The following is a 26,555-nucleotide window of genomic DNA, read 5'->3' as shown; positions in this document are numbered from 1 at the left end:
TAGACTCGCAGAATGGGTCTGGTTGGCTCTGTCCCCAGTTCTCCGCACTCCTGAGAGGCGCACAGCACCGTCCTGACGTCGGGGGACAAGCGGGCGCCCAAGACACCGACCTGCGCCCCGGGCCGCACCCGCGCCCTGTGCCCGGGGCCACGTCCCCGCCACGTCCCCGCCCCCTCCGCACTCCCTGGCGGGGGCACACGAGCGGCCGGGCTCTCGCGTGGAACGCGCAGCCCCAGGTCCCGGCGGGTCCGAGGCGCGTCGGCGCGCGGGGCAGGGGCGCGGGGCCCCCGGCTGGGCCCGGCCCGGCCTCCCGCTCCGCCTCCGCCCGCCCCCAGCCGCGGCCGCCGGCTCCGGGACGCGCCCGCCACCCGCGCCCGCGCCGCCCGCGCCCGCCTCCTCCCGGCCGCTCCGGGGCGCTCGGCCGCGTCGGCGCGGACCCGCCGCGCGCCCCCTCGCGCCCGCGCCGCCGCGCCCCCCCGCCGGCGCGCCGGGCGCCCTTTTTTTCGGGTACCATAGAGTCGCTCCGAAAGCAGCAGATAGAGGGAGTCTGCGCTCGGCCGCGCCGCGATCGCTGCACTGGGAAAAACATGGAGTCGGCGCCGGCAGCCCCCGAGCCCGCCGCCAGCGAGCCGGGCAGCAGCGGCGCCGCCGACGCCCCGCCGAACCCCGAGCCGGCCCGCAGGAGCGAGGCGCCCGCCGCGGCGCGCAGGCAGAGCTACGCGGGCGCCCACCGAGGTAGGCGGCGGCCCGCGGCGCGCGGGGGCGGCGGGGCGGGCGCGCGGGGGGCGCTGCGCGGGGGGCGCGGGGGCGCCCCGAGCCCGGAGCCCCCCGGGAACGTGGCAAACTTTTGCCGCCGCTTCTCGGGCGGGCGGGGGCCGCGGGGGGCGGGGAGCTACCGGAGGGGCGACCGAGGGCGCGCTCACCCCCACCCGGCCGGGCTCCGGGGCATTTCTGCTCCGGTTAGGGGCCGAGGAGAAGGTGCCCCCCACCCCGAGGAAACCCGGAGACCCGGGGAGTGGGGAGCCCCGGGAAAGAAACTTTTAAAGCGGCAGCGTCCTTTTAACGGGAGCTGGCAAACGGGTTTCTGGGCACGCCGGTCCCTTCGCTGCTCTTGACAGCTCGGCCCGGGCTGCCGGAGCCGGGAGGGGGGCGTGCGCTCGGCCCGGCGCAAGTAGGGGTGTGCGGGGCAGGGACGGCCGCGGTGGTCCCGGGTCCTGGCAAGGAGTGCCGACTGGGGTGCGGGGGCCTGGTGCGGAGCGGGCGCCCCGGGGAAGGGGCGCTGGGTCGGGGTGCCAGCGCCCGGGGCAGGGGCGCGGGGCCAGGATGCGGGCGCCCGGGGGCAGGGCCGGGGTGCGGGCGCCCGGGAAGGGGCCGCCGCTCGCCGAGTTGCGGGGCGGCTGCAGCGCGAAGTTGGCAGCCCGGGGCCGGCGGGGGGCGTGTGCGTGCGCGGACGCCGGAGCGCACGGGCCGGGCGACCCGGACCCAAACTTGCTAGCGCCGCCGCGCCGTGCCGGCGCTCGTGCTGGGGGCACCCGGGGACTGCCCGGGCTCTGCGCTCCTCGGCGGGCTTTGCGGGGCGCGTCTGGGACAGGGAGACGACCGGGAGGGGTGCGGCGTCCCCACTCGCCTGGCTGGACTTCCAGGGGTGCTGCGCAGAGAAGGTGCTGCCGGGGCGCGGGCGCCGGTGCCGGGCGCTCCGGGGAGCCGGTGCGGGCTCTTCGGGAGTTTGCGGAGACGCGGCGGTAAATAATGTATCAATCACGCCTGTCGCTCGCGTGTCGCTCCGGAGCCGCGAGCTCCCAGCCGTGAGGCTCTGCCCGGTGCTGCCCAGCCAGGGCCCCGCGCGCCCACCGCCCCCGGCGGCCCGAGGGTCTCGAGAACGCCTCTGGCCCCCGCGGCGACACTTGGAGTGGGATCTGGCTGGTCCTTGCTGTCTGGGGTTTACGCCCCCCCTTCCCAGCCACACCCCCTGTCCAGCACTCTCCCATTCACGGAATCCGAGTACTGTAACAGCCACCGGGATGACACACGCGAAAAACATTGGCTCCCAGGCGGCTTCCCGGGAGCGCACACGCTCGGCGACCCCAGTCTGGGCAGGAGGGCGCGGGGCCGGCTGGGGTCGCGACTGCCACGGGCCCGGCCGCCTCTGGCTGCGCGAGTTTGTGTATGCAGAGCTTTTGGCTGCAAAGAATATATTTAGACCCTGAGACGGTGGATTTGGAATGCGAGCGGGTTATGTAACAGGGTTAATCAGAAACGCTGGAGAAAATCCCCTTCATGTGTTTCTAAGGCTTTTCTTTTTCTTTTTTTCTTTTTTCTTTTGGAGTTCGGGGTAGAGTATAGAAGAAGCCACACTGATATCTGATTGTCCTGTGCCCCTTCCCTTCTCCCCCCTCCCCCCCGTGTTATTAGCATCTTCAGGTGTCATTCTTGGCAGGAGGTGTTCTTGCAAGAGATCAGGGTGGCAGGCTGCAGAACAAACTAGCAAATCCGTAACTTGCTGTTCTTGCAAATTATATAACACTGGGGCCTTCAGTGCCTCTAGCCCCCTAGGCTCAGTGAGAAGGAGCAGGAACAAAGTAGGCAGGAAATGAATTTTGCACAGCTGACCTGCTGACCCATATCCCTGACCCCCTGAAGGGACCCCTCCCTCATTCTCCTTCCAGCCAGCCCTTCTTCTCTTTCTTTACCCCCCAGATGCTTTCCGGGGGTTGGTGGGAGAGGGAGAGGAGGTGAGGCCCAAACACCCAACTCAAGCCCTGTACTCAGGCACTCGGTTATATAACAATCTGAATGGGGAAAGGAAGGTCAGGGATGGAAGCATCCTTTAGCTAACACAGCAGTAGTAATAGCTTTCAGAAATTATGTGCATTTGCAGACCCGGACCTCGCAGTAGCCTCTGCTCCTCAGGAGTCCCGGTCTGTGTGTGCGTGAGCTGGACACGAGAGGAGTGAATGTGTAAGTCTGCCTGGTGGATGAGAGCGATTTGAAATGGGAAATGTTTGGGTTTTCAGATGATGTAATGGAGTTGGCAGAAGATGCGAGTCGGCTCCCAGAGTGTAAGCAGCAAGAAAATTGGAGCTGGCATCCAGTATTAATGCTGCATAAATTACAATATCGGAAAGAAATTAACCTGCACGCTAGGTGGTGACGCCGCTTTGATACCTGACACAGAAAGGCACAGGGCTTGGGAGGAGGAGCAGACACCGTCGCCTCATCAGGTGCCTGTCCCGGCCCACGGAGGCTGGCAGATCCTTGCTTCAGGGGAAGCAGGGGGTGCTTTTCCAAGGGGCACCAGGCAGTGTTTGTGGGGCCAACATCCCAAGTGCCAGGAGATGGTGGTCTGGACCCTTGTGACATTGATGTCACCTCAGGAGGTGTCTGGCTATGGACAGTTCATGCCTGAACTTCCTCCACCAGCCCTACCACCTTATGGGCCCATGGACCCATCTCCCTGCCTCCTGGAAAATTAAGTTCTGTCCTCCAGGTGGTACCAGTGATGGCTGGTGCTATCCAGTCCAGTCTGCAGGGGCACAATGAAAGGGAATAAAGGAGGCGAGAGGGAAGTGGGAAAACCCACAGCAGGTCTTGAACAGGCCCTCAGCGCTTCGGCAGGCGTGAGCCTTGGAACATGCCTGTTACGGAAATCCTTTCTCCCGAATCCCCCTTTCCTCTGCTACCCGGATCTGACAGGGATCATCCAGCCCCTGGGAGCTGCTGCGCAGAAGGTCTAGGGCACACAGGTCAGAGGGGAGAGTGGAAACTGAAAAAATGAGATTAACATGGAAAAGCTAGGATAGGTTAAGATCAGCTTAAAATTGGTGAACAAGGCCTGGAGTTTGCTCCTGAGGCCTCCTGCTCTGGGCCTTTGACTGGGTGTGCTGCCTCTGCGCCCTTCCCCCGCTCGCACTGGGCGACCCTAGAAACAGAGTCTCATCTGCCCTTCCCTAGACTCTGCTCTATGCAGCGAGCCTGTGATGCCCCATAGTTTGAAAAAAGCTGCTGGCTGGATCAAGATCCTCTGCCGCAGGGATGGAATAATTATTTTTTAAACTAAGGAACTTTAATTTTCCGGTAAATTGCTCATAAAAACATTTATAATTATACCCTTTAAAAAATGTAATAGAATAATTTTAGAAAGTGCATTTGATGATAGTTGTGATAACCTTTTCTGTCGCTTCCCCCCTCCTTTATTTCTTACAAAGAGTTGAATTATTAATCCAGAAGTTGAATCCTGAGTGGCTGAAAACATTTGTCAGCCGACTCCTTGTATGTTTGTCACCTGCTGGAATTTTCCAATACCACCGTGAGGCCTCAAGCTTTAAACAGTGTCTCCATTTCTGAAAGGGACACGTGAGGCCAGAGACCCCAAGCCTGTGTGTCCTGGGAAGTGAGGCGGAGGCACCGGCTAACTGTGCCCAGGCCTCTGAGGTGGGGTGTGGGAGGTGGAAGCACCAGGGAGTTTTGGAGGCATCTGTAGGGGCCCTGGGGACCTGACTGAGCTTTGTGCAGAGCCCAAAGGGGCCTGTGAGTAGGACCAGACTAGGGGTTCTTGTTGGTGGGCCCCGCCTGTTTTCCTCCTGTGTTGAAGGTTCTCCTTCAGAGATAGTGGTCCCCCTGCACAGGCTGAGTCCTGGACTAACACGGGATCCGTGGGAAGATCTACCCTTTGAGGCCTCTCAAAGCACCTCCCCGCCCCCGCCCTGTGTCTTAAACATTAAAGATTAATGTTTATAATGTCTTAAACATTAATGTGTCTTAATCATTAGGGGTACCTCATGCCCCATGAGAGGGGGCCTCCATGGCCTTCTGCATCTCGAGAATCAGCATCCAGAGATGGGGGACAGGTGTCTGGGGAGAGGGTGCTGCGGCCGTCCCAGGCACACTGCATGGGTGTTGTTAGTAGAAACCGTGGCATGACGTAGCCTCTTTGTCTCCCAGGAGCCAAGGGCTTGAGGTAGACAGAAGCTGCTCCCTCACACGTGCTCCTGGGGTGCCGGGCTCTGCCCTAGCAAGAGAAGCTTGGGCAAGGCCCTGTGTGCTGGGGGGAGCCCGCCTGCAAATGAGCACTGTCTCCTTCACTGACGATGGAGGAGCCCCCTGTCTTTCCTGCTTCGACATTCTCGTCTATCATTCACAAAATTTTCTTTCTAAATATCTCATTTATAATGGCAAGCGTTGGTTTGGAAATGAGCTGTTAAAATTCTCACCCGTCGTACCAAACCGCCTATTAAGGAAAATAAAATGGAATCCTTTTGAAGTATGCTTCCCAAAAAAATACTCTCCAGATAATCAGTCTTCAAGTGTTGATTAATATACAGGAAACCATGATTTTTCTGTAAGAATGCCAACGCACCCCTGATGAATGGGGTTTTTCAGGCTAGCTTATTGTGCAGAAATATTTTGCTCTCTTCCCCTCCCCTATCAAAGGTGTTTTTTAAATGTGCTGACCCCCATCTGTACTTGAGAGGGAGCATCAGGGTGTAATTGCTCCTCTCATTGAGGTCTGAGATCTTAGGTACTACTAGATCAGTATTCCAAGGACAATTTCTGAGTATCCAATGTAGAACTGTAGGTGGAGATGGAGTCAGCAAGGGGACTAACTAGGTCCCGATCCAGCTTGGAAGTTGCTTGCTTGCTTTTGTCACATCCTTGATATGCCCGTGTTTAATTATTTGCCTCCCTGTTTGCTGTGTTGCGAGTAGCAAGGCATGTGCTCTCCAATGAGTTTGCTGCAATTACTTGAGGTTCTTACATTATTGGAAAAACGTTTAACTTGTGTCTAGAGCCTTACTTCTTTTTCTAGACTTATTCAGAGCATAGAGCCATTTTCAGATGATTCATAAGTGTTGTATGCCAGTGCCGTGAGATGAGGTGTCTTCTCTGGTAGAAGGCAGGGCCAGCAGATGTATTTCTTAGATATGGTGAAAGGTGGCTTCGGTTAAGGTTCCTGTGTCCTGGCAGCTAAGAAACCCACAGGCAGGGGGCAAGACTCAGGAGTGTCAACAGGGAGCCCAGGCTCTCCACAGGAAAGGTCCCTTAGACCTTTTCATAGGACCATGGGAAGGCATGCCCAGGACCTGGCTTGGGGCGGACTTTCCTGGGGCTGCCCACTGACTGGACGAAAGTCTGTGCTCACCCTGCGAATAACTTTGAAGTTCCCATGGTAGAAACTCAGTCTTGGTGTTCTTTTGGGTAACCCACTTCTACCTCCTTCCCTTCCTTCTTTCCTCCCTCCTTCCCTCCCTCCCTCCTTCACTCTTTCCCTCCCTCCCACCCCCTTCCTCCCTTCCCTCCTTCCCTCCTTCCCTCCCGCCCTCTCTCCCACCTTTCCCTCTCTCCCTTCTCCCCATGCAGAGCCAGGAAGCCTGAAGTGGGGTGGCGGAGGTGTGGCACCAGCCTCCAAGAGTGAGGGTTTCCCACACCTCCACCTGCTTGCCATCTCTGGAGCACTGCAGAACACTCCCCCAGCCCCCACTGCCCACCCCGGTGTTGTGGCCTCTGAAGGTCAGGCCAGAAATGCACAGGAAGGATTCCGGGTGGAGGCTTCATGAACCTCCTGGCCCAGGCCCATCTCTGTCAATGTTGGGGGGGTGGGGGGGGCTGAGTTTTGCTTCTGAACCACCTTCAAAGTTTTTGGAAATTGTTTGTAAGCTCCTGTGACCATGGACAGACCAGCATGGATGAGGCGCCCTCTGGGCCCAGGCAGGGATGACTCTTGGGGTAGGATCTCTGGCCTGCGAAAGAGGCAGCGCACGGTTAAAAATACCTAGCTTGCTTCGGGGGAGGACTTGGCTGAATACTGATGAAGTTTATGAAATATGAATGTAGTGAAGTTGCTGTACGTAAGTGGTAGGCGTGTGTGAGAGAAGTAAGAAGAAATAAAATTGTGTATAAATGACATGCCGAAACTTGATGGAATTGTATACGTGACGGGAATGGTGCTTAATGGGGGGAAATAAACTGACTCGAAATCCATATGTCAGACTTAATGCGGGCCCCAAAGTTATGGAAGACGAAAGCACTGGATTCGTTTTAGAAGCCGAGAATGCCAGTGGGCTCAGCAGGCAGGCAGCAGGGACTGGAGGTGAAGAGGTGGGGTGGAGTGCGGGGGGCGGGGCACGAGGGACCAACAGTCGAATTTATAATTAGGTATGGTAATCACGGTTTGCAATAATCCCAACTATTAACAAGTGTGCTGCTAGGTAGAGAATTAGTTACAGCCAAACAAAAGGCATACATATGAATTTTAGGTTGTGTGAGAGAAATCCTCTTGATCCCCAGAGCATAAATGCGTGTACCGAGGTGCAAAGCTGCGCACAATGTAATTTTTCCTGTCTTATCCTGAGTAATTGACAGCCCCACTCTACGCCTTTTTCCCCGAAGGTGACTTTACAATCTCCAGACACAGACATGTCCCTCGGAAGTGGAGTGAAGGAAGGAGAACCACAAGCTAAAGTGTGTTTCACTGGGTGAGGTATTTTGGAGGGAAAGATAAGGCTGATGGAATGGGGGAGCGGAACGGTGTTGGGGAGAGAAGGGCCTGCTCGGGGCTGGGGCGAGGGGCTGCGGATGGAGGCAGGAGACCCTTGAGGGGACAGACTTCTGTGCAGGCGACATGAAAGCGCTGACTCCAGAATGGCTGGGAATGTGACTTTCTCATTTTAAATGATCTCTAACAAGGGCAATGCAAAGAGGAGAAGTTGACGCTGAGAAGTTACGACGGACTTGTCGAGAATACCAATGACAGAGGCAGGTAAGGGGAACCCTCAGGCAGGCAGGGGAGAGCAAGCCTGAAGGGCAGTGCTGCCCACTCCCACCACATTTACTGGCTCACCTGATCAGTTCTAAGGCGACCTGAAGGGATGGGTGCAGATGGAGACTGGAGGACTGGGTGTGGCCCCACCCTTCCAGGAGCAGAGGCGGAGCAGCTTGTCCTGTCTGACACTGTGTCTCTCCCACCCCCCCACCCTCCCACCCCCCCCCCCCCCCCGTCACATAGAGCAAGGAACATGGACCAGAAACGATGTGCCACATACAGATCATAGAAGGAATCAGGCAGGGGTATATTTAAGCAAGGCCCAGAACTCTTGACTGAACCACAGTGCTTTTTGTTTCCACTGTTCAGTTATGGAGCCAGGGGTCACAAAGAAGGCCCTTGTGTGTGCCCAGGGTGGAGGTTATCACGTCTCAGTATGCTGGCCCTGAGTAGTGGGTGTTCTGGGAGATCATGGCCGAGGGCTCTGGGAGGGTGAAGCCCCCAGAATGAGCAATCATCCAGGTATGAAGCTCTGGGAGAGCAAAGGAAAATGAAATGCTTTCATCATCAAAAACGATTCTTCTTTTCGTGATCAGATCAGTTGTACTTGAGGACAGGTGTGAAATTGTCAGCGCTGTTTCACTGTGATGGACACGTGTGGTCTGCTTCGGGTAAGCTGTACTTGAGGCAGAAGGTGGGAACCGGAGCAGTTTCTGTAGACTTTGGGTGTTCAAATCAGGAGCGGGAAAGGTGAACACCAGCAAGGTTCTTAACGTTTTCCCAGGTGCGGTGGAGGAGCAGCAGGTGTGGTACTGCTGAACGTTCTCGAACCTGCTTTCTGAGCTTGGTCGTGTAGACCGTGTAGTTGGGTTGTGCTCCAAGGGCTGCCCTGACTCTAGCTTGTTCCATCTTTCTGAATCACCTGGCCAGGCCCCTGTCTGAGGTCCTGGTCTGGTATGCTGCAGGCTGCTCAGGTATTCTGGGAAGGTATGACAGGTTTCTAGCCCCGTGGGAGCCCTGGAGGTTATTCCAACATACATAGAAGCCTAGCGTTAGACGATGGATATTAGGAAGGAGTTTTGTGGCTGTTATTGTGGAACACTGTCAACAGCTGAGACTTTATAAGATTCCTTGAGCCCAGTGTGTGTCGGGGGGGGGGGACGGGGGCGGTGAATGATTGTACAGCAGTTAGCACACTTGCCTCACACACAGCTAGCCTGGGTTGAATCCCCAGCATCCCATATGGTTTCCTGACTATCACCAGGAGTGACTTCTGAGCACAGAGCCAGGAGTAATCCCTAAGTATTTCTGGGTATGCAACCCTCCCACCCGCCGCCCCCCAAAAATCCCCAAAAAACAAAACAGAAACAAAATTCCTTGAGCCAGAGACAGAGTACAGCAGGGGAGGCATGCATGCATGTGCCCAATCTGAGTTTGATCCCTGGCTCTACGTGGGGTCCCCTGAACACGACCAGTGTCATTCCTGAGCTACACTGGGAGTGGTCTCAGTGTACATAAATAAACTCCCCCTGGGCATCTTTCCTATGAACCGAAAATGAGTGCCTGACACTCAGGAAAGCCAGGGAGCAGCACTGTGAGGAGTGCCCGTGTCTAAATGTCCCACGGGCCGTCCCTGTGCTGGAGTCTGCTGCCTGCACCACCGACAGCTGGCCCGTGTGCGTGGTGCAGGAGGGGTGCCACGGAGGGAAATACTCTCAGCTGTGCCTTGCTTGGCCTGGCGTAGGGATGCTTGGTTCATCAGGGGACACCCCACAGCCAGAGTCACACTGCCCGGCAAAGTGTTCCTTGGCAGGGGAGATGCCATGATGTGTTGCCGGGGGAGTCAGACCTTGCATCTGACACTGTTCCCAGAATGACAGTCTCCTAGTAAAGTGTGTATGTCTGGAGGAGGAGGGTGAACATGGACCCACTGTTCCCTGAATGATGAATGACCGAGCCGTCAGCTCTGCAGGGTGGGATTCTCTTCAAGATTCTTAGTGAATTTCTGAATTTTCTGAGTTTCCCGCATTATGCATTCATTATGTTTATAACTAGAGACAAATGCTATTTTTCCCCCCTGAAAGCGATGGTGCGTTGTAAGACTAGGAGTATTTTGCAGGGCTGAGCTCTGATCTCGGTGTGGTGCACAGAATTCCTCGCCGTCCCGGGATGGGCCAGTTTGCAGGTCTCTGCTCTGCTTTTGATGATCCTGTTCATCCACGGAATCCAGCGTCACTGAGCCTGAGCAAGACAAGGAGTGCCTGGTTGTGGAAGTTCTGCCCTTCCAATCTCTTTCAAGTTATTTTTGTAGCAACACACACACATAATAAACTTTTCACCTAAAGTAGTTTCCTTTATCTGTGATGCACTGTTATTTTTTGCTCTGTTAAAGACAAAATACAGGCGATTTATCTATTTTTAGACTGTTGCTCCCCACTTGAAACCCCGGCTCTGACCCTTTGCATGGTAAGGTCCCAGCATCACAGAGCAGAGAGCCCTTCCTCCAGGGGATACTGGGGTGCTGGGGATTTGGGGGCAGAGGGGGTAGGACTCACGCAGCGCGGCAGGTGTTACTCATTAGATTTTCAGGGAGGAGGTGGGGGAAGGAAAATAATGTAAATACTTATTATTTCTAATCATATGGTATCTTTGTGCCACTTTTAGCACATGTTCATTAAAATCCTATTACTCCTAGACATGCATCTGCCTAGACTGGCCTAGAATTCTGAGATTTCCCCCCAGCACTGACAGCCCGAGGTGCCTCTTTCCTGCAGTCACTGTGTACTGAGCACTTCTTCTGTGTCAGGGTCTTTGCTAGGTGCTGGAGGGTTCTCAGGTCCTGGCATGTGGGGTGGCATCTCCCCGGGCTTCGGGACCAGGCACCTCCTCAGCACCTGTCTCAGATTCGTCCTTTCTACGTCGTGCTTGTGGTTCGCCTTCCCATCCTCCAGCCCCTCCCCCAGTCCCACCCTCTGTTCCTTTCAGTCCCCAAGAAGCAGCCCTGTCAGGAAGGCTCTTTCAGTAGACATATGAAGGTTCTTGCCAGGCCCACCAGCCGCTGCCTTGTCCCTGGGAGGAGCCTGTGTTCAGTCTTTTATTCTTTTCCTGTGCAGAGCCAGTGCTCATTAGCTATGCAGGGGAGGGATTCCCCCTTCTGGCTTCCCATCTTGTTCTGGAGATTTGGCTCTGCACCTCCCAGCCCTGCCTGCAGACCTCTGACTTGCTTGTACTTAAAACCAGGCCTTGGTTTGGACCCAGCCACCCACTGGTGCCCCACATTGGCTCGCAGGCTCCACCAGGCCCTCTCTGTCCTAGCAGGCCCAATCCTGACACAGTCTCGAGCAGTCCTGATCCAGGTGGGATATGTTGGGAGACAGCCCTGCCTGGCTACGACAGGCCTGCCAGGAAGGAGGTAGATAGACTCAGCCAGAGCTTGGGGCACGCTGAGCTTGACTCACCCCCTGGACCACTCCTCCATCACCTGGAAACTGGGGCCACTGCTTTTGTGGCCTTTCAAGGTGGCTGAGAAGAAGGGCCCGTGTAGTGCCTGGCACAGACACTGGATGTAATGGCGATGGAGCCGCGTGGCAGCCTCTGCCCAGACCCCTGGCTGGAGGATCTTCTTTTGCCTGGTGAATGCTATGAGAATCCAGCCACAGGCCCAGGGCACTGGCTCGTCCTGGCTGGGAACTGAGAGGCCATTGCTGGGGCTAGTCCAGAGACAATAGTTCACTTCAGTGCAACCCCCTGAGCTCCTTTTATTTTTTAGTTAATTCATTAATTTTAAGTTGAATTGCCGTGAGATACATGGTTACAAAGCTGTTCATGATTGGGTTTCAGTCATGCAATGTTCCAACACTCATTCCCCACCAGTGTACTTTCCCAGCACCAATGTCCCCCCACCAAATTCCACCCACCACAGCCTGCCTCTAGGGCAGGCACCTCTGTTTCTGTCTCTATCTCTGTCTCTCTCTCTTCTTTTACCCTTTGAGGTGCATTAGAAGAGGGCCATGTCTGGAATCCCTGCCCCACATTGGCTGGCTGTGCCTTTCTGGGGTTGAGGGAATGAAGCACCTTCCTTGCTGCATGGGGCAGCTCTCCCACACCTCAGCTCCCAGCGCCCTGGCACTCCTGGCCCCCTCTTCCCCAAGGCTTCTTTTTTCCTGCCTGCCAAACTCATGGGGCTGGTGAAGCTTGACTATAAGAGTTCCATTCAACCTGTTCTCCATTAATGCCGTGCTGCGGTGACCCCCCACTGCGCCTTTCACTTGTAATGTAATCTAATAATTTACATGCACTTTGCAAGCAATACACTCAGAGACTTGGAACCTGCTGGAAATTGCTCTGCCCTTACAGTATTTGAACCGATGAGAGCTGCGTGAGAACGAATAGTTGTTGGAACCACAGTGGTATTGGGTAAACCCACAGAAATCCTGTGCACCAAGGTGAGGATGCAATGATGGATTAGAGTATCCTTTCTTAGTGAATCAATGAAACTTGCTCAGGGTCTTTGATGGATTTTGGCCTGTAATTGGACGAGGATGGGTCAAAGCTAGAGTCAGGGTAGAATCACTGCCTCAGGAGGGGGAGTGAGCCAGAGTGGAATCAAGTCATTCTGAGATGCTGCAGAAATGCTTTAGTTTTGATGTATTACAGGACTTTTACAGAATTAATTGGCACTCTGATTAGGTTGCTTTATTTCTTCACTCAAACATGTTGGAAGTCAATTCTAATATGCAGTAGTGATGAAAATAGAGTAATGCTATAATAATAGTGCCATTGTCAAGTGGCTTACACCATTAAGTATCTATTTTGTCTAATTTGTATTGTGTTACTGTGGGTGATACACACATACAGATTTAGATAGAGTAGCTGGTCTTTAAGAAACACTCTTACTGAGAATCCTCAATCTCCTAACATCAAGCCATCACTGGGTGAAATCAGCTATTGTTCAGTGAAAAAAATGAGTTCTATCATAAACACCTAAGTGTGCACATACATGGATAATCTTACGTACATCATGATTGTACAGACACACAGGCACCTTATGCCAGCCAGGCAGATCAGAAAGAAAGTGGAGGACTGTATGTTGCCCTTTATCAGGCTTTGGGCCTGCTGGGCGCAGATAGCAGTGATGGCAGACATGGTCAGTATGAGCCCTAAGGCCAGGACCTGAAAACAAGGTCTTGTTTATTATCTCCACCTCTCCATCCTCATTACAGCTTCTGAAAACCTCTATTAACTGATGGTTCTCAAGATAGATTAAGAGCCCGGAAACTCGTCATCTTGTTGCTTTTTTCTAGAGAAAGGACATTGACCCAACAACTTTCTTCCCAGCAGACAAAGGCACATTTTCATGTGTTCAGCTAGCCCTAAGCGCAGCCACGGGATCTAGGAAGGAGCAGAAAATCAACTGCTGTTAGTGGGAGATGGGAAGGGAGAGTGGGAGAATGTGTTCTGCTTGGAGTGGGCTCCAGTGACCTTATTTATTCCTCCACCCAGAAGGCTGGACACGGGGGCAGGTGATCTGGCAGTGAATTCCTGCCTAGGTCTCTCCAGGAGGTCTTGAAGTCAGGTGTCTTGAAGATTTACTCCCTTTCTGAGTGGGACTGTGCCTGCCGCACCCCTGCCCATGCCTCTCAGCTGTGCATTCTGGGGAGCAGGGCCCGAGCAGCCGCCTCCACAGCTCAGCCGCCCTCCGCTCCGCTCTGAGATTTTGCTTCTGCAGCAATGCCCACACCACATCTGGTAGGCTGGAACCTCAGCAGCTCTACAGAGCGGAGGGTTTTCATGGTTAGACTTACTGAACTTCCACGTTCAGTTACTCTGACGAACCAGCATGGGGAGAGCTAAAGGGTAGGTGAAAGCCTGCCCTGTTCCCTGGGACTGGAGAGATGGCATAGCAGGTAGGGCACCGGTGTTGCATGTGGTCAACCTGGGTTGGATCTGCAGCACCCCAGGGGGTTGCCCACACCCTGCTAGAAGTAATCCCTGAAAGCAGAGCCATGAGGAAGACTTGAGCACTGCTGAGTGTTCTCCCCCAAAGCAAAACAAAAGCAAAAAATAAGCCAATCTCCATAGCTCAGATTAATCACGGTGCTTCATTAAAAATAATTATACATATGAAATTTGACCAGAAAGCATGATAAAAATTGAATGAAAAGATTTCTGTCATATTTTGCATAATAAAATGTTACAATGAAAGTTGCCACAGTGTTTGACATTGTCCCTTTATTAACCGGTCTTTTCTATGATTTATTGGTAGCAAACACACAGCTTTTACTGTGCCTTTGCTGATATCTTAATTGATTTTATATTTTGCTGGTTCAGCTGGGTGTATCTGCTCCCTGGCCTCAGTTTCTTAAGGGCAGCATTGTAATTGTCTAAATTGTCTAGAATTTTCTGTCCCATATCTCTTGGCCTCTTGGCCATTCACTGGAAGGCCCCTTGGATTTTAGGGGCCTTAGACATGCACTTGGGAATCAACATGTAAAAGACAGCCAGCTGTGGGAAAACTAAATGCTCTGAAAGCTTTAGAAGTTTAAAGGTGATGCAGTTTATGGCATCTTTTCATTGATCCGGCAAGAATATATTGAGCATTTACTGTGTCCCAGGCCCTAAAACTGTCAGTGGAGGTATATGACTCAATGAAGGCAATTAATAGGCAGGAAGACATACTAATATGTGCAGAGGGTCCAGAGAGATAATGCAGGGTTAAGGCATTTGTCTCGTATGCAACTGCCCTGGGTTTGCTCCCTGGCATCTCCTGTGGTCTCCCAAACCTTGCCAAGAGTGATCTCTAAACAGAGACAAATAAGCCCTTAGCATAGTTGGCTATTGCTCCAGAATCCACCCCTCCAAAATGTGGAGAGGGTTTGAAGAAATAGTACAGGGGTTAAGGCACTTGCCTTATATGTGAATCATCCCAGTTTGATCCCTAACATCACGTATGAGCATCCTGGCATCACCGGATGTAGTTCTCGAGCACAGAACCAGGAGTAGTTCCTTAGTACCATGGGTGGGTGTAGTCTACTCACCAAAAACATTAAGAGGCTGAAGAGTGACATAACAGAGGTTCTTAACAAAATACATAACTAGGAAGAGGGAGAAAATGCTTGAGCAAGAGTCAGGGAAAGCACACCAAGGCATGTTTATTTGAGATAATAGGGAAAAGTTGTTGAGAGAGTAGAAAGAGAGCTTTTTGGCCAAAGTGCACGTGGCGGAAGTTGGTGGCAAATTCAGGTAACATGGATGAGGTGCAGCCTGGCCTACAGATGGAGTTTGTAGGCGAGGAAATTGGAGAAAGCAGACAGGATGCAGACTAAATGTTTTGGACATTTTCCTGTGGGAAAATTTTGAAGCAGTGAGATATATCTGATTTCTCTTTGGAGAGTTTCTTGGGCATCTGCTAGGGTTGGGGGTGGAGAATTGACAGTGTAGATAAGGAACCAAGTTAGGAGTTCTCTGTGACAATTCTGGAGAGGTACTTAAGGCTGGCACTCAGATGGGGTAAGGCATTGGGCTCTGAAGTAGAGTTTCTCGTGAGGTGGGATTGGAGCCATCTGGTGGAATTGAGGGCAGGAGTCCATCCTGAGGTGAGTGGGGTTCCTGGGACACGGAAGCCCGTGGAGAGAGAAGGTGTGACTTCTGTCCTGAGGGCTGGGCATGAGGTGTGGAGAAAGCTCTGATGGGCCAGGCAGGGAGTAATTTAGAGTAAGTTATTTGTGGCATGAGGTGGGAAAGAAGCAGTATTTTAGCAAGGTCAGAACCCAAGAGTATTCAGACTGGAATCTTGGCAACTTAGCTCTGCACTGCATTTTTTTTCCTTTTTTGACAGGATTGTAAAATGAATTTTAATTTTATTTTACTGGTTTTATATTTTGTGCTACACCTGGTAGTAATCAGGGCTTTCTCTGACTCTGAGCTCGGGGATTATTCCTGATGGAGTAAGGGGACCCTCTGGGGTGCCAGGGATCTGACTTGGGTGGGCTATGTGCAACGCAAGTGCCCTACCAGCTGTACTATCTCTCCAGCCCCGCTAAGTGAACTTTCAGTCCCAGGCCATATTCATAGATCTCAGAGTGATCTTTGGAGAGAATCAACCCAAATCCCAAGCAGGTGTAGCTGAGAAAGCCAAGGGAGTAAAGATCTTTCCAGGTCAGAAAAATATCTCCAAATATGTGGATTAAAAACAAAAAAACCCAGAGAGCCTACATGTATTAAAGGCATAAAAAATTAAACCAGAAGGTCTTTAAATCCAGAGCGAGGTTCTAACACCAGGGCTGATTCGGGTTGCCTTTGAGCTGTCTCTGTGCTGATGGTGGTCCGCTTGCCAGCGTGTCCAATTGTTGATTGAAGAGTCTCCGCACCCCACCCCCACCCCCATCCTTAATCTTTCTACACAGCCCAGCATTGATTGATCCTGTCTCAGAAGGGAATCCGCCGCCCTCTTGGCAGAACCTCAAGGTTGGGAGAAACGGATGAATAGTTTGTGTGGGGAGGCCCCACGCGGCCCTGGGAGAAAGACTTCGTGGGAGAGAGAGTTGAAAGAGGGTCTTGCGAAGCGCGGTGAGATCTTCAAAGGGTGCGTCCAGCCCTGGGAAAGTAAATGGGAGATTTCTTTTCTTTTTATTTCAGTTGACTCGGAAGAGAGAAAGAAACGCCCAAGTGTTTGCTGACTTGGGTGCAGGGTTGCTGGTGCTGATCACAGTTGGGGGCCTTCTCTGTGCAGGGGTGCTCCTCTGTCCAGGGTGCTGTGGCAGGGACAGCTGACTCCGGAGGGATGAGAGACAGAGAATGGGGTGTGGCTGTGAGGTTTGAGGACTGAGAGCAATGCAGACCCCAACAGGCTAACGAGCCCTTTCAGGCTCCAGTGTCTGGCAGGAGGGGGCTGGGCCCTTCCGGAGAAGGACCTGTGCTTTGGCTGTCTGAGGGGGTGGCTGCCGGGTCCCAAGATTCACAGTTGCCTCCACTAATATGTCTTGTGAATGGCCTGTGTTATCTCTGTGCTGTGGGATCACCGGCCCTGGCCCATGGGGCGATAAGCTGGTTAAGACGAAAGCCTGTTTTGTACGGTCTGGAGGACCCCAGGCACATGGCAGGATGTGTTTTGTGTGTGTTTGATCTGACAGTGGGGAGGTCTCAATGCCAGTATGTGCTGAGCCCAAGGTGCTGAGCTCTGGCCCGAGCTTCCTCCAAAGCGCCTTAGAGTTCATCCCTGGGCACTTCGGAGGCGGCAGGCAGCTTGGGAGGGACTTTCTCTCTTATTTTTTTTTTTTTGAGCTGCAGCTGGCTGTGCTTCAGGATTACTTGTGGCCCTGTGCTCAGGGATTACTCCTGTAGGGCTCTGGGGACCCTAAACAGTGCCGAGAAATCAAACCCAGGACAGTCTTGTGCAAGGCAAGTGCTTAATCCCTGTACTGTCTCTGTAGCCCTGGTGTGCACATTTTTGTCTTTTATTTATTTTTTTAAGAAGTGGGTGATTGGGGGTATACCCAGAAGTTGTGGCTTACTCCTCGTTCTGTGCTCAGGGATCACTCCTAGCATGGCTCAGGACACTCTATGTGGTGTCAGATCAAACTGGGGTCAACTCTGTTCCCCTGTGCTATCTCTCGGCATGATCGTGATGCTCTTTCATTTGTTTTTTGGGGGGCTACATCCAGCTGTACTCAGGACTTACTCCTGGCTCTGCACTCAAGGGTCACTCCAGGTTAGGCTTGGGGGACCTTATGGGGATTAAATCTGGGTCTGCAGCAAGCAAGGCAAGTGCCTTACCCTCTGTAGGGTCCCTTCGGCCCCTTGGTGATGCTTTTTTGTGGCAGGTTTTCTGTCTCTCATTTTCACTTTGCACGCAGCCCTTGCAGCCCTGTGCTCAGACCCCATTCGGGCCGTTGGTGCCCAGACAGCCCCTTTTGTTAAGTGAGTGCTCTGTTTCTCCCTGATTTGAAAGGTGCCCTTCAGCACAGCAGAGCCTTTATTCCGGCTGTTGAGAGGCAGACGCTGAAGAAGCCTGAACAGAAATCACTCTGAACCCAGGCCAGTGTCTCCTCTGCCTCGGCGGCGAAGCTCCCCCCGCACAAGATGAAATCGAACCAGTTGGTTACCTGAGAACCGTCTTGGGGCCGTCTTGGGGGTTGTCAGCCTGACTGCATGTGCTGGCCCCTTGGCCTCTGTCCCAGGACCCGTGAGAGCTGAGGGTCACGGCCTCTGGTGCAGAGGCAGCCGTGGGTGGGGGTTGCTCTGGAGGGCAGGGAGGGCGTGCCACTTCGCGGAGCCCTGTGTCCACTTGGGAAGTGCGGAGCCCTGGCTCTGTGCATTCTGAAGGGAACTGGGCCAGCGACGGAGTGATGACCTCCAGTCTGGTCATCTGAGAGACAAACATTTATTTTATTCAATTTATTTGTCTTTTTTGTTTTGTTTCTTGGCCACACCCAGCAGTACTCAGGGCTTACTCCTGGCTCTGTGCTCAGAGAGCAAACCATATAAGGCCACCCACCCCCCACCACTTACTTTTCAAAAGAAGATATCCATTAGCTTTAGGTGTCCTCTGTTGTTTCAAGTTCTGCCTTATTCTTTTATAAATTAACTCGCCAGCTCATTTGTGAAAATGGGATGGGGTAAAATTCGATCACATAAAGATGGCCCAGTTTGAACTTTTGACAGTTACAATATTATAACTATTTTTGTAACAATAGCTGTGGGATTAACTTCAGTCATTCCAAACAGAGTCTTTGTCTCTCTTTTTTTTGTTTCCCATACCGACAGTGCTCAGGGCTTACTCCTGGCTCTGTGCTCGGGGATCCCTGCTGGCAGGCCATGGGGGACCTTGTGCAGTGCTGGGGACAGAACAGGGGTTGTCTGTGTGCAAGACAAGACCCCTACTACTGAACTATCTCCCTGGCCCAGACTGTGTCTTTCTAGCAAGGCCCCGCTGATGCAGTGCTCAGACAAGCCTCACTGCAAAGTTCTGATTCCAGTTTTGGATTTCTCTCTTCCCACTTTTTCCCTGGGTTGTTCAGGTGGAAGAGACGAGCTGGCTTTGTTAGACAAAGACTGTCTAGACAAGTTTTATCCCTGAGGGTAATGTGGAACCTTCTGGAGGGTGAGGTCACCTGTATTGGTCAGCTAAGCTCTGCCCCCACCCCTCCTTAACTGTGGAGAATCTTCCAGAAATGGAGACATGTGTTGTGTGGGGAACCCCAGCCTCGTGGGACCCTCTGTCCCACTGATTCTGGTATATACAGATCAGAGAAAAGTAAGTTTGGAGATAAGCATCACTTTCAGGCTAAAGTCATACATTTTAGAAAGTTAAGGACTGGTTCTGTACAGACAGGGACGTGGAGCTAAATATGCAGTTCTATTTTAATTTTCACTTTATGCCAAGGCAAAAGCATTGGGAGATAGGCTATAAATGTATAAGTAAGTCACTACGAGAATAGCCCCTTGCAAAATGCAGATTCGGGAAGGCTAAATATTTTCTCACATACTTTTTAATGCACATGAATAACCAAACCCTGATCAAGTTCCCGAGAGACAGATGTTGTATAAGCACTTAACCTTGATGGGAGTAATGAATCGTTCACAGGTCTGTCTCACAGGTCAGCAGGCCTTCGGTGGTCTCAGCTCTGCTGCTCTGATGGTCCACAGGGACCAGGTGACTTAACTACTAACATGCCTTTGCTCTGGTTCTGGAGGCTGCAAAGTTTAGACCCAGGTCTTGAATTGAGTTTTGTAACCTTCTTGTTTTAACTGCAAACTGCTGTCCCCACCCAGCCCCAACTCATTCTTACCTAGTGGAGAAAGGAAATTTTTCTTTTTGTAAGTGCACTCATCCCTAAAGTAAGATGCGGCACCCCAAATCTTTCACACTAGTGATTAGGACTTTATTCATGATTATGGAGATAACACGGACATGCAGACCCATCACACTGCTGGTCCTCAGAGCTGGTGATTACCAGGCTGGTCAGTTGTTTCAGATTCTTTTATTGCGCTTGTGGTTGAGGGTAGTATGAGGGATTGAACCCAGGGCCTCATATGTGCAAGGCAAGTGCTCTCCTGCTGAGCCATATCCCGGGCCCTGTTTCAGATTCTTAACTTGCTCATTTGCCTATTTACACAGCATTCCATCTTTATATATGTGTGTTTTATCTGGTTGTAAATAAATACTCTGGTGCCTAGGAAAGCTGCAGTAATCCAAACCCAATGTAACTAAGGTGGTGGTATCATTTGAAAATAGTGAGCGTAAGATTCTCCTTTTTGGCACTTAACAAGTTCCTTCCAATTCTGCATAATTGGATTGCATTTTAATTTTGTGGCAAATAAAGATCTATTTTACATTTCTATTAGACAGACAAGCCCCTGTGGCTAGGTCCGAATTAGGATGTTTGCTCTTGGTTGTACTGAAGTAGTGTCTCTCAGAGTTGATTCAGTTTCAGAAAATCTCTATGAATATTTAGGGTGAGCAAAGACTCCAATCTCAAGATTACATGCAGGCATAGATTTCACATCAAAACAAATATTGAGAAGATAAAAAATGAAATGCATGAGCACCAAGGCAAGGCAGAGACTAAAGAAATTAAGGATCATCCAGTCTGGCATATAACTGGAAAGACATACCGATTTCTGATTTCTGACGCAGGTGTGTGTGCATGTGGGAATCTGTTTTATGAAGCATGGGGTCCTGCCTTGGGAGCTTGCAGGGAGCAGAATGAAGCTGAGCCATAAGGAGCATAGGCCCAGAGAGGATGAGTTGTCAAGAGGTGTGGATTGTGGGTTCTGATCCGGTTCTAGCGCAGACATCAGTCTAGCGTGAGGCACTGAGCCATTGGGGTTCACCCTCCACTCCAGTGCTGACTTTTTTCAGGTGAACCCTGTGTCTCAGGAGCACCCCAAGCTGTAGGTTCCCTCAGGCACTCCTGTTCAGTGCCCTGACACCCAACTTTTTAATGGATCCCAAATGTTTCTTTAGTCTTTCTTTCTTAAATATTCAGGCACGTTGAGGCTGGAGTGAAATACAGCGGGGAAGTCGCTTGCAAGCAGCCAACCCGGGTTCAATCCTGGCACCATAGATGGTCCCCTGAGTAGTGCCGGGAGTAATCTCTGAGCACACTTAGATGTGCCAACCCCCTGTCCCCCCAGTTAGGATGGAGAAGTATCACAGGTTTGATCCTACTGACCACATATGGCTCCTGAGCATCACCAGGTGTGACTCCTGAGCACACAGCCAAGAATAACCCCCAAGTCTCACAATGCAAAACAAAACAACAGAAAAAAAGCAACAGGTACGGGGAACAGAGAGAAACCCACAGGCTAGTGTGTGTGCCTTATATGAAGAGGCCCAGGTGTGAGCCCGGCACTGCTTGCTCTCCTGAACCTGGAGGCAGGAATAGTCCTGGAGCATTCCCATGTGTGGCCACCCAGAAACATGGGGAAAATGCCACACACAAATCCAGGCATAATTCTGATCATAGAATTCCCCTTTGAAAAGTATACAGTTTTAGATTCTCCCCCCAATAAAACTAAAACATTATTCCATTGTGTGGATCCACTGCCCTTCATTTATCCATTCATCAGCTGACATTTCCTCTTTAGTCCTTTCTGTCTGTAGAGGCCTTATTCTCACTGTAACCTACTCCATTTGGGCCAAGGGTGGGTCTATCTGGAAGAAATGGAACCTTTATCTTGGGCCTGCTCTGTACAAGAGACTAGACTCTCCTGTGCCTTCACACATAAAAGCTTCTGTGTCAGTGCACGGAGCTGGCTGCCGCAGTGGAGACAGCAGATGTAGCTCTCAGGTATTCTCCAGCCACTGTACCTGGGAGAGCACCCGCTTCCCTGGCCCGTCTTGAGCATGGGTGGAGGTTTCCCATCCACCCTGGAGCTCAACTCAGAAGCCATCCAGAGACAGGTTGCTGGTTCTTGAGCATTTGTTTACATGCCGGCCCCCAAAATACTCAGAAGCAAGTTAGGGACATGGGCTGATCTCTGACTTAGCAATGCCACTTTTAGCATTTTCCTCTGGAAGTCATCAGAATCACCACAAGCAACAGGGAATCCCGAGAGGAAAAGAGTTGCAGAAAAATTTGAGCTTTGGTTTTCAGCTGTGCATCACAGTGACCACTAAGTCTGCTTGTGAAGAAAAGAGAGCATAAGAAGCAGGCAGAGGAAAGCGTTTGATTCATCTCAAGAGAAGTCAGAGGCTTGGAATCCCTAGTCAATTGGCTCTATATAGTTTTGCATGGGGGAAGCTATTCCCAGGGTTGGTTGTGGGTTTCTACAGCCCTGGTGCTTTGTGGGTCACTCCCAGAGTTGCTTCTGGGACTGAATATTACAGGGGTTTGAATTTGGTGCTCCAGTATGCAAAGCTTGCTTGCACTTAGCCCTTGGCATTGGCTCCTGGCCTGTGAATTATCAGGGTGTGTGTGTGTGTGTGTGTGTGTGTGTGTGTGTGTGTTTCCCTCTGGGAAGCTAGGAGTCTATGGAGAGAGCAACTAGGCAGTCTCAGGACTGCTCAGCCTAGCCTAGATCTGTCCTCACCTCCAGTCTGTCCCCACCTTTCTCTCTGCCCAGCTCCTCTCATTGTCCTATAATTCACTAGTGGTGCTTGTGTCATAGAGGACAAAGGAAGAGGGCAGTTCCATCGGCCCTTCTCACCCCATTTGGAGGACATTTCTCCACTGCAGAAAACAGAACCCACAGCTAGTGTGTGTGTGTGTGTGTGTGTGTGTGTGTACGTGTACCCCTGGGTGCACACACGTATATCCATACACATGTCCTCCCACCTGCAGACTGAGGCAGGGCCAAGGAGGACCAGCGAGCTCTGAGCATGCTCATTAGAAACAGCGTGGGAATACGCTGTGGAATCTAGATGGTGGTCGCCTGTGGACTACTCCCGCCGGTGGCAGTGAGTACCAGGGCACACCCCCTGCCTCTTGGGTGCCCGAGGGCAGTGCTGTGGCTGCGCCCAGGTGGTCAGCTGTTGTAGAGGAAGAGCAAGTGGGGCCGTATGGACTGAGCCCAGGACTTGCTCCTCCCTGAGCCCTGGGCTGAGGAGCTCCCGGGGCTGGTGCTGCAAATCGTCCTGAGTGGAGCAGCCCGGGCTCGGGCATCTCACACACAGCCTCAGGGAGCACGAGCCCTCTCACAGGACAGGTCAGTGAGGAGACCAGCCCAGTTGCTGGTGGTGGCTGAGCTGGGGAGCCACTGGCCTCTTTCCTTTGGACTTTTGTCACTGTGTTGTCACTGTGTATATAAATATATAATATCATGTATACACTTTGTGCTTGGGACTAGTCCTGGCTCCGTGCCGGAGGCGGCTCCCGGTGCTGCTTGGAGACCCTGTGGAGCTGGAGACGGGTCCCAGGCTTCCTGCACGCACAGCCCGAGCTCAGCGCCTTGAGCCACCTACCTGGGCCTTGCCAGAATTGTCTGTGTGAGCTGCCGTCTGTGATCCAGATCCAGGATGCAGCTAAAGTGTGTGGTGTGTGTGTGTGTGTGGTGGGTGTGTGTGTGCACGCGTGCGAGCGTGCCCCACCTGGACATCCTCACCGTTGTGAATGAGCACTTCTACACAAGCACTGTGGAGCCATGCTGGTGTTCATGAAGGTTCCAAGGAGAAAGCGAAGTCCGGCCTCCTCCCAGCCCCCGTCCCCTTGCCTCACTCCCTCTGCCCTCCCTGCAGTGTGGGCGCTCACCAGGTCCTGTCGCTGGCAGGGCTTCCAAAGTCAAAGTGAATTTGATCGGGGCTGGAGGGAGAGTTCAGTGGGTGGGGCACGTGCTCTGTGTGCCGGAAGCCCAGGCTTACTCCCTGCCACTGCATGGCATCCCCGAGCACGAGGCATGCTCCCAGAGCACTGAATCAGGAGTGCTCAACACCACCAACTGTGGACCCAGCCCCCTGCCCCCCAATATATGCATATATGTATGCAGATATGTATATTGTAAAATATATAACCAGTAAAAATATAAATATATTAGTAATTTCTATACTGCATATTTTATAATGATTTCTAGAAAATATATCATAATTTATATCATAACTATCCTCGTCTCTCAGAGGAGAATGATGCCCAGATCGCAGATGAGAAGGCTGAGGCTTTGAGAGGGGGTGAGGCAGAGGCCAGGGTGTGGCCTCATGCAGATTCCTCTGCCCTTCCCGGCTGCCCTGTGTATGTGAATCCACCCTCCCCCCCACTCTTCTCCCCTCCCTCTCCTCTCTTCTCTCCCTCTCCCTCTCCCCTTCCTCTCCCTCAGTACTCACGTGGGCACTGGGCTCCTCAGAGCCCGACAGCCCGTCAGCGGACCACAGCCTCCTGTGTCCTGCCTCGGCCCCTCTCTCACATGCTGGCTGCTCCCATGCCACTTTTTATTCTCCGGCTGCAGGTTTGCCTTCTCTCTCTGTTGCTTCTCCCTGGCCTGAGCCCGCAGTGACAGAGTATTTGAGCTTTTAGCCTCTTCTTTGCAGTCTTGGCCAGCTTGAGGCTGAGCTGACAGTGAGACACATTTGCTGGAGAGATTGCTGCCCGGGTTCTCACAGGTCCTCAGGACCAGGGGTTGAGAGCAGCTGCAGCTGCAGCTCAGCACAGATGTGCATGCTGTTGACTGCATGTCCGGGATAAGGCTGGGCCACGAGAGGGCTCAGGCCTGGAGTGGGCAGCCGCGCCCTTCCGCTCTGCTCAGCGCTTGCCATCCCAGCAGAGGCCACCAGTCAGTTTCTACTTGACAGTGGCTGGGCCATGGTTTTATGAGACTTGTGGGCTGCGGTTCCTTTCTGGAGCCTGCTTATATCCGGAAGGCTATGAATCGAGTATCCAGTCCTGCTCTCCGATTCCCTACCTGTGCCAGAAAGGGGAAAAGTGAAGCATCACAGAAGTTGCCTTCTGGGCCCATGGAGACACACAGGTAAGTCAGGACTGGCCAGAGGAGGACAGCGTGTGTGGATGTTGTCAGACGGTGGAGCCCGAACAGAATTTGCAGCTGGGCCAGGAGCTCTCCTTTCCTCTCGCTGCTGGTTGGACAGCACGCTCAGGGCAGCAGCCGTGGTGGCAGGATCTGGGGAGCCCCACTTGTTTATTTCTTAGGCCTGCTCAGCTTGGCCTCTCTTCTCCTGCCCCTCTCTCTTCCCCGCCCCTGCCCTTTCCAAAGCTGCTCACCAGTGAGGCAGTATTTCATCTCCTTAGAGAAAGGGGCTGGAATTTCTCTGACATTGACACTAAGACTCAAGTGCTGTTTGTCAATGCAAATCTCCTTGCTTAAAAGCATCCATTGAATTCCAATTGTTCTTGGAATAAAACTCCCAGGCCTTTAAGGTAGCCTAAATTGGTCTGGTCTAGCCTTCTAGCCTCATCTTTCACCAGTCTCTCTCTCTCTCTCTCTCTCTCTCTCTCTCTCTCTCTCTCTCTCTCTCTCTCTCTCTCTCTCTCTCTCTCTCTCTCTCTCTCTCTCTCTCTCTCTCTCTCTCTCTCTCTCTCTCTCTCTCTCTCTCTCTCTCTCTCTCTCTCTCTCCTTGGTACCCAGTTCTAGCCGCTCCCTCCATTCACTCCTCCACCCATGCATTCATCAGCCCTGTAAGTGAGAGTGCCAGGGTCTGTCCTGGATCTTGGGGACACATTGTGTGTGCCCATAGAGTCCCGCGGGCCTGGAGTTGAGGATTCTCCCTCGCTGACCATTCTCTTAGACCGGCTTCTGTCTGGACCCTTGCTCCAACCCTCCTCTCTGACTTTGGCGTCTTGCTGTCGCCCTGCAGGCCACTGTTTCCAACTGTTTTCTAATCATGGCTCCCTTCCAACCTTGTTTTTTTCTATGCTGCCCCACGGTCCCCCATACTATGGGCTGTCTCTCCTACTCCTGGGCTATGCCCCTCCACCCCTGCTTTTAGGTGATTTCCCCCTGGCTTAGAACATTCTCGGGCATTTCTTGCATCCAAGCCTTTGTCACTCACCCAAATTCGTACTTAACTACACACCCTGTGGGGCTCTTGACCTACTTCTGGCTCAGTGCTCAGGGGTTACTCTGAACTGTGCTTGGGGGCAGGGATTGTGCCAGTGTTGACCACAAGTGCCTTAATCTCTGTGCTAGCTGTCTTCATCCCACCCCCACCCCCAGTCCTGAGTTTTGAGCTTTTAAAAGCAGGAATTCCTTGTCCAAGTTGGCACATAATAAATGCTGAATAAAAACTTGTTGAAGAAGTGAAAACTGCTGTTAACACAGAAGGTCTTTCTGAAAAAAAAAAAAATCATTCTCTCTGTAGTCATTTCAAACAAAACTCATTTTCTGCACTGCCAGGAGCTAGGCGGTGGCCTTTGACCAGTAGGAGGCACTGATTGTGTGGACGATGAGTTTGCTGTCAGTCAGATCTTTACTTCTTTATGGGTAATTTGTCTTCCTGGTTGCTTTTAGATTTTCTTCCCTTGCTGTTTTGCAGGATCATTAGGCTATGCCAGGTGTGGATTCATGTGTTGATTTAGTGTGCTTATTCATTCTGATAGCTCATGCTTTCCTTTTATTCTGGAAATTTCTCAGACATTATCTCCTGTCCTCTCTGAAACTCCTTTAGGATGTGGAGAGATTGACTCACCACATGTCCTATTTCTCCTTTCTTCCATATCTTTTATCTCTGTCTTTTCTCTTCACATTCTGGGCCGTTTCTCTCCTACTTTGAGGTCACAAGCCTTCTCCATGTGTTTAAATTGCCCATTGAGTTTTTGTGAAGGTGTTTGAATTGCATAGATGAAGTAGTGGTGGTTTCCTCTATGGCCAGACATGTGTAATCCTCACCTCACCCCAATCAGGAGCAGGA

General features: G+C 52.3%; 1 protein-coding gene across 2 annotated transcripts in view; it reads left to right on the top strand.

Moving 5' to 3' along the window:
- The first annotated feature begins 518 nt into the window (after positions 1-518).
- Positions 519-26,555, top strand: part of RORA (RAR related orphan receptor A) — a 745,063-nt gene continuing 719,026 nt past the window's right edge. The window contains exon 1 of one of the 2 annotated variants that reach the window (XM_055118527.1): positions 519-735. In XM_055118527.1, coding sequence (XP_054974502.1) covers positions 588-735 — 148 coding nt within the window. In that variant the 5' untranslated portion in view covers positions 519-587. The remainder of the gene's footprint in view (positions 736-26,555) is intronic. The other variant, XM_055118528.1, reaches the window with a different exon arrangement.

Source organism: Sorex araneus, chromosome 10 (genome assembly GCF_027595985.1).
Source record: "Sorex araneus isolate mSorAra2 chromosome 10, mSorAra2.pri, whole genome shotgun sequence".
Taxonomy (NCBI): Eukaryota; Metazoa; Chordata; class Mammalia; order Eulipotyphla; family Soricidae; genus Sorex; species Sorex araneus.
The sequence above is the reverse complement of the archived record's forward strand: the minus strand, read 5'-3'. Positions and strand labels throughout refer to the sequence as shown.